This window comes from Macadamia integrifolia, unplaced genomic scaffold (assembly GCF_013358625.1).
Source record: "Macadamia integrifolia cultivar HAES 741 unplaced genomic scaffold, SCU_Mint_v3 scaffold2379, whole genome shotgun sequence".
NCBI classification, from domain to species: domain Eukaryota; kingdom Viridiplantae; phylum Streptophyta; class Magnoliopsida; order Proteales; family Proteaceae; genus Macadamia; species Macadamia integrifolia.
This window is the reverse complement of record NW_024868672.1, coordinates 32,350-40,124: the sequence shown is the minus strand read 5'-3', so window position 1 is coordinate 40,124 and position 7,775 is coordinate 32,350. Positions and strand designations below refer to the sequence as shown.

At 41.2% G+C, this 7,775-nt stretch overlaps 2 protein-coding genes across 2 annotated transcripts; both read right to left on the bottom strand.

The window, feature by feature from the left end:
- Positions 1 to 684: 684 nt before the first annotated feature.
- LOC122066411 lies at positions 685 to 1,982 on the bottom strand. Its single transcript, XM_042630216.1, has 2 exons — positions 1,501 to 1,982; positions 685 to 1,318 (listed from the first exon to the last, which is right to left on the bottom strand). Exons 1-2 carry the CDS (start codon positions 1,980 to 1,982, stop codon positions 685 to 687), a joined length of 1,116 nt encoding a protein of 371 aa, XP_042486150.1.
- A 2,881-nt stretch (positions 1,983 to 4,863) lies between these two features.
- On the bottom strand, positions 4,864 to 6,294 carry LOC122066410. Its single transcript, XM_042630215.1, has 4 exons — positions 6,168 to 6,294; positions 5,852 to 6,024; positions 5,508 to 5,716; positions 4,864 to 5,347 (listed from the first exon to the last, which is right to left on the bottom strand). The coding sequence occupies exons 1-4, from the start codon at positions 6,292 to 6,294 to the stop codon at positions 4,864 to 4,866; spliced, it is 993 nt and encodes a 330-aa protein (XP_042486149.1).
- Positions 6,295 to 7,775: the final 1,481 nt, after the last annotated feature.

Here is a 7,775-nt window from a genome sequence, read left to right as displayed (position 1 = left end):
GAACTTCAGGAATTTTCCATCTGCCATCCGATATTATTTCAGAGACCTTAGTCTTGGAGCTGATGAGCGGTGAGAGTGTACTGCCACAGATTTCCACTATGGATGCTTCCCCCATGCAAATGTCATTTTAGAGATTGATTTTTTTCCCATTCCCTATTATCCATCTCTCTGCTAGATATGAAAGACCACACTCTATGGATCCCAGGGCAGATTGAAGAAGGTCTAAGAAATTTTTTAGGCTATCCTTTTGACAAAAAACGGCTCTTAAGGAAGCTTAAAGAATTTGATTCCCCATGCTTTATGTTCCATGCCTGCTTTGCAAGCAAGGAGATATTTATGTCTCTCATCTTGCGAATCCCCAAACCTCCTTCATCATTAGGTTTGCAAACCTGATCCCACTTGATGGTCACAACCTTTGCAGTGTCAATGTCTTCTGACCAGATGAAATTTCTCATCCACTTCTCCATTTGTGCGATTATGGAAGATGAAGACCAATAGATCGAGAAATTATATACTGGCATACTTGATATAACTAATCGAACTAGCTAAACCCGACCAGCCATTGATAGGGTCTTTCCTTTCCAGCTTGACAAACGGTCTCTGATCTTATCCAGGGTAGGCATTATATATTGATTTTTTACTCTGCCTTTGAAAATTTCCACTCCAAGGTATTTTATGGGGAAGTTACATGCTGGGATTCTCATAGTCTCCACAATAGCCTGCTTCCTTGAAGAAGCTATCAGACCCATAATATAGCTTGCTTTTTTCTAGGTTCATTACCTGCCCTGAGAACTCCTGATACTTTCTGATAAAGTTTTTCAAGTTTTTGACATAATTGCTGGAAGCATTTATGAAAATAAAAATATCATTAGCGAAGAGAAGATGAGTAGGAACAGACACATCTCTAGGACCCTTTAGGGGTTTGATTTCCTTCACATGGAGAAGATGCTTCAGACCTCTGCAGAAGACTTCTTCAGCAATAATGAATAAAATTGGAGAAATTGGGTCACCTTGACGAAGACCCCGCTCAACTCCGAAGAAACCAACTGGACCTCCATTTAGCAGAATGGAAATTTTAGAAGTGGAGAGGATTTGGAAAATCCATTTTAGCCAAGTGTTAGAAAATCCAAATTTCTTAAGGACTTTAAGAATAAAATCCCAAGAAATTCTCCCAAAGGCCTTTTGAATGTCAATTTTTGCTCCTAACCTACCTCCTCTTGTAGAAGAGTGCATAATATTTGCCAGCTCGGATGCCAATGCAATATTGTTATGAATAAGTTTCCCTTTCTGAAAAGGTCCCTGTTCTTCTGAGATTATTCTAGGGAGGAGGAAAGACAAAATAGTTACAAGGATTTTTGATATTTTTTATAAAAAAACATTTCCCATGCAAAGGGGTTTGAATTTATCAAGAGACATAGCCTCGTTAATTTGGGGAATTAAGACTAGGAAGTTGTTGTTCATACCTGGTGGCATCAATCCAGAAGTAAAGAAATCCCTTACAGCTCTTTGGAAATCTCCAGATATAATATTCCAACAGCACCGGAAGAAATACCCAGGATAGCCATCTGGACCTGGCAAACTACAGGGTCCAGATCCCACACAGCACGCTTTATCTCATTTGGACCTAGAATTGAATCCAAGGATAGCAGATTGACCTCATCAATAAGCTTTGGAATAGCATCGAGCAAATCCAGATGATCTGTCACAGGAGTTCCCTTATGAAAATCTTCATAGAAACTAGAAATGTAACAAGCTATTTCATCTCTATCAGAAATCATAGAGCTATCAGATTTTTTGACTCTTCGAATAGTGTTTTTTACTCTCTTAATTTTTGCGTAGAGATGAAAGAATTTAGAGTTAGGATCTCCCTCCTTCAGCCATCGAATCCTTGACTTTTCAGCCCATAATTTTTCATGATTTTTCATAGCTACCAGATGTGTAGATTTTGCATCAGCCTCTTGCCCAAAGAGGGAATTGTCCATACCCTATAACTCGATTTGAGCTTGAATTCGATCCAGAGCCTCTCTCGTTCTGACTAGCTCAATCTCAAAGTTTGGAAAATTTTCCCTAGCCCAAGTTTTAATGGTCGACTTCAGCTTTTTTAACTTTTGGGCAAGAATATAAGATGGCGGCCCCTAGATGTTATGCTCCACGAATCAGAAACTTGCTTCAAAAAATCAAGGTGCTCTATCCAAAATTTGTGAAATCGGAAAGGACAATTTGCAGGTCTAGGGCAAGCTTCAAAGAGAACAAGGATTGGATTGTGATCAGAAAAATCCCTTGGGAGGACTAATTGAGAATAATCCTGGAATGTGTTCAGCCAATCCTCATTACAAAACCCTCTATCAAGAATTGCAGAGACATTTCCCCTTCTTCTATTGTTGGTCCAAGTGAATTTTGGGCCCTGAGATGCTAGTTTTATCAAGTTACATGAATCAATCATAGCATCAAATTTCATGGTAGACCCGAGGTTAAAGGATCCAGGTCCCCTCTTTTCATGAGATGCAAGGGTAGCATTGAAATCTCCAACCACTACCCATGGGTCAGCCAACACCGACACTGCCCCAAGCTCTATCCAGAGCTCCCTTCTAATAGCTCTGAAATTACTAGCATGGACAGACGAAATCATTATAATTTTCCCTTTCCAATCTACTCGAATTGTAATTTGCTGTTCAGAGCTAGAACAGATCAAAGGTTTAGGAATACCTTGCTTCTAGAGCAGCCATAGATTTAGAGTTTTTTCCCTTCTAATATTACAAATGACGTTTGCATTAAAGCCTAATTTACTGAAGTAGTGTGTTAGGCACTTATTCACATCTATCAGGGTCTTTATCTCGTATAATTTTCCTCAGAGCCATCCTCGCTGAGGCCTTCTTGAAGCCTCTCACATTCCAGAAGAGAATCTTCATGGATTAATTTTTTTGGGTTGCAACACAATCAGAACTTCTGGCCTGCGTCGTAGTGTCCGCCCCTTTCTTATTTCTCTGGGCAAAATGCTGCCCAAATTCAATAGCTTCAACAAGCTTATCAGCCATGTCGATCTCCTCATGGTGCACCTCCACTACTCCTCCACTCAAAGAGGTGGACGGAATAGATACAATTATATTCTCAGTCTCATGATTATCCTAGGGGCTAGGATTAGACAGCGAACCTGATACATGAGATAATCTCCTGTTACTACTGTTTGCTGGTTGTCCATTACCAAGAATATGTTCAATTGTAGGGGATCCGCTACTCCCCAAATCTTGATGCCTCACTCTTGAATGAGGTAGGAGAATCTCAATAGATCCCACATTCCCTTGAATAGGAAGTGTATTTGAATCTAAAATCTCATTCTCTCCCGATAAGGAAGGAGATCGTGAGATTTCCATTCTTGCATTAACTGCCTTGTTTGGTGCTGTTAAGTCCGTAACCTGCCTGCTGCCGGTCTCCTCTCCCTGCCCATCGGCATCAGCATTATTATGGTGGCACTCATCACCATTGAAGATGAAGGGGGTGTGGGAAGCTTCTTCATCAACTTTGTCTACATACACCGCTCTAGGAGTCCCTTGATTTTTTATCTTTTTCTTTTCCTCCCCCGATTTCTTGATTTTGCATTCAGAGATTGAGTGGCCTGCCTTCTTGCAGAAACTGCAAAGGCTCAATTTGTCCTCATAGATTACTTGTTTGAACAAGAAAATATCTTGGGAACTTGACACCCTTCTCTCAACATGGATTTTGTCAACACGGCTAGCGCCAACTTCTATCTCTACTTGGATCTTTGCGAAACCTCCCGTTGAAACTGCTCGAGTATGCTTGTCAATGGCCATGGGATGACCAATTGCCTTAGCCATAGTAAGGAGAATTTTCTCGTGCTAGTATTCTAGAGGACGATCAGGAAATCTGATCTAGATCATTTTCTTGTCAATTTGCTTTTCATGTATATTGAAGTCCTATCTCCATTTTTAGAACTTGACATATTGCCCTCCAACCTTGATTGAACTTTGATGCCATATCGTGGTCATGTCTACTTTGAGTTGAAACTAAAAAAGAATAAATCCCTTTCCCATCGCCGATAGGACCACCTTTCCCTTCAGGTTCCATGAAATTGCTGCCTCCTTTCTTATAAAATCCATTGATGTGAATCTAAAGTTCGCTCTACCGATTAAGGCAAAGTAAAATCACTCTAGCCGCTCTTCATATGCCTCCTGAGGAATAACCACCTTAGTTAGGGATCCAACATGAATAGGATCAGGAAGATCATCCACCTCTAGCACACCTCTTCCCACCACCGTTGAGAAGGAGGGTTTTTGTGGAGGCACCGCCGGTCCCCCCACCACCATGTTTTGTAAAATAGGCCTCATTAAATCAGTGATCAAGGGCTGTCAACCTCAGTTTCTCTGATCACCATCGAGGTCTTGGGCGACCCTAAGGCGATTCTCACTCGAATCAAACTTCTCTCTCCTTTATCCATCCTTTGATTTCGATCGCTCATCCTCTATGGCTTCTTGATATTGAGGACACGAGCTCTTTTCTTCCACCACTTTAGGAGCGCCTCTATGGATAGCTAATTCTTCCAAACCATCTCAAAACAGTTGAAATTTTTTTTCCAAATAGAAACAAAGAATGGGCACTGCCAGAAAACATGCTCTATACTTTCTTTCGCCTTACCACAGAGATTGCAAATGGATGCCATATAGACCCCTTTTTGACGAACCATCTCATCCATGGGGAGTCTACCATGCACAATCTCCATCCAAAAATAGTGTATCTTAAAGGTAATTCTTTTTGCCAGATCAACGAAGTCCAATGGTCCTTGGAAGACTTCCTTCTGATATCCTCCCAAGCAGATCCCGAAGAGAAAGAGCCCAATGGCATTAGAGACTAGACCTTAACATCTTCCATCTGCACCCTAGGGATTTTAACCTCCTTAATCTGATTAAAAATATCATTAAGAAGGGGAGAAGTAACCTCAGGAAGGATCCATTCCCCATATCTAATAAAATCCACCACCTTGGCCACGGTGGAGAGAGCATTGAGGTTATCCAGAGAAATTTCTTCCTTGATGGATTTAGGCCCCACCACTTGTCCTTCCAGAAGTTCGCCAGTTGACCATTCCCAATAATCCACATTTCCACTATTATTCCACATCCATCTCTCTATCATTGCAATGAGAGATGAAGGCCACCAGTAAACAGAGAAGCTATAAGTTGGCATTCCTAAAATAACAGTTTTAGCCAATTCAACTCCGCCTGCCATTGACAACAATTTCCCTTTCCAACCTGCCAACCTTCCCTTAACCTTGTCCATAATTGGCAACAAGGCCTCTTTTTTAACCCTTCCCTTGAAAATTTCCACACCTAAGTATCTGGTAGGAAATTGCACATGGAAATTCCCAAGGTTTCAGAAATTCTCTGTTTCCTAGCAAGGGGATTTTCCCCAAAAAGGGCTTACTCTTTTCTAACTTGATAAATTGCCCAGAGAATTCTTGATACTTGAGTAAAAAGGCCCTTAAGTTTCTAACATACTTTATGGAAGCATTGGAGAAGATGAAGATATCATCAGCAAACAGAATGTGACCTGGTGTATTGGCGCCGCTTGGGCCTTGTGTAGGTTTCAACTTATTCTCTTGAATCAATTGCTTCAAACTTTTGGATAGGACTTCCTCCGCAATAACAAAAAGCATGGGAGAGATAGGGTCCCCTTGCCTTAACACACGTTCCATTCCAAAGTATCCCTACAGACCACCATTCACCATGATAGATATTTTTGTAGATACCAAAATTTGGTGCAACCATGAAATCCACTTCTCTGTGAAGCCAAAGCAGTGCAGAACCTAAAAGAGAAAAGGCCAGGAGGTAGTGTCATAGACTTTTCTAATATCAATTTTAAGGCCAAGACCACCCCTTCTCGTTGAGGCAAACATCATGTTTGCGAGTTCAGATGCCAGACTGATATTAGAGTGGATCTGTTTCCCTTTCTGAAAAGCTTCTTGTTCTTCTGAGATCATTCTGAGAAGAAAGTTCTCTAACCTCATAGCCATCACTTTTGATATAACATTGCAATAAAAGTTCCCCATACACAGAGGGAGAAATTTATCCAAGGAAGAAGCTCCCTCCACTTTGGGGATAAGCTCCAGGAAATTATTGTTCACTCCTCTAGGCATATGGATGGTACTAAAGAAATACTTGATGGCATTGCAAACCTCTCTCGCCACAATATGCCAGCATCTTCTAGAGAATGCCCCAGAGAAACCGTCCAGTCTTGGAGAACTGTCTGGGTCCAGATCCCACACTGCTCTTTTGATTTCCCCATCACCTGGTAAAGCCTAAAGGAAGAAGTTATCACCTTGCTGAAGAACTCTGGGAATAGAATCAAGCAGCTCCACATAGTCCACAAAAGGCACAACCTTATGAAAATCTTGATAGAAATTCACAATATAGTCCCCCAGCTGATCTTGCCTTTCCACCACTATCCCATCTATTTTTTTTAAGCATCTAGTAGTATTTCTAAGTCTTCTTATTTTGGCAGATAAATGAAAAACCTAGAGTTTCTACCCCCTGCTTCATCCACTTTATTTTTCCCTTTTCCGTCCAAAGTTTTTCATGACTATCTAAGGCTTTAATCAGAGCAGTTTTTGCATCTGCTTCTAAGGAAAATAAATGGTCATCAAGGCCATGAACTTCAATATCCTGCTGCACCTGCGCCAGCTTTTCCTTTGCTTCTTCTAGAGCCTTGTTGAAATTTGGGAAGGAGGATCGACCCTAGCTTCTGAGCACCCCTTTTACTTTTTTTCAGCTTTTGCATCAAAACAAAGATTCGGTTTCTTGAAACCCATTTCATTCCACGAAGAGGCAACCACGTTTTCAAAATTAGCATGGTCCATCCAGAATTTGTGAAATCGAAAGGGGCAATTAGTGGGTGATGAAACATATCAGAGACAATCAACAAAGGAGAGTGGTCTGAGGCAATTCTAGGGAGAACCAGTTGGGTACATTCCTGAAAGTGATCTATCCACTCATCATTACAAAAGCTTCTATCCAAGACTGCAGTCACATTGCCTCTGAAATAGTTATTGGACCAAGTGAATTTTCTTCCTGAAAGATGGCACTTGGGCCATACCACAAGCATCCACCATGGCCCCAAATTCAGCAGTTGACCCCATGCTGAAGTTCCTTCGACCCCTCTTTTCATGAGAGAGAAGGGTCGCATTAAAATCACCAATAATAGTCCAAGGGGTTGAGGCCTGAGGAAAATCGGCAACTAGATTCACCCATAAATCTCTTCTTTCAGCTCTAAAGCTATTAGCATAAATAAAAGAGATTTAAACAAGCTTTGAATCCCAAGAAATGGAAACTGAGATATGCTGCTCTGACTCAGAGATAACCATAGGAAAGTGCAGACTTGCCTTCTAGAGAATCCACAGGTTAGGGACCTTCCCTACTGTATTGTTATGAATAAAATTACAACAAAATCCCAGTTTATTGAAAAATAAAATGGGAAAATCACTTACTTCAATCATGGGCTACGCAATGCAAATGAGGTCAGGCACCATGTCATTAATAAAATGATGTAAGGCATTCCTTCCTGCCACCTTCTTCATTCCTCTGATATTCCAGAAGAAAATCTTCATAGGGAAACTATTTGGGGGAAGATTAGTGAGTAGTGTGGTGTGTAGCAAGTATTTTTGTCCATCACGAAAGGGAAAGGAGAAGATGCCAGCAGCTTCAAGTGATGTAGAGAGACCGGTGGTTCAGTGCCGTCGGCAAGAATGGAGGCCACGGGCACTCTCACTC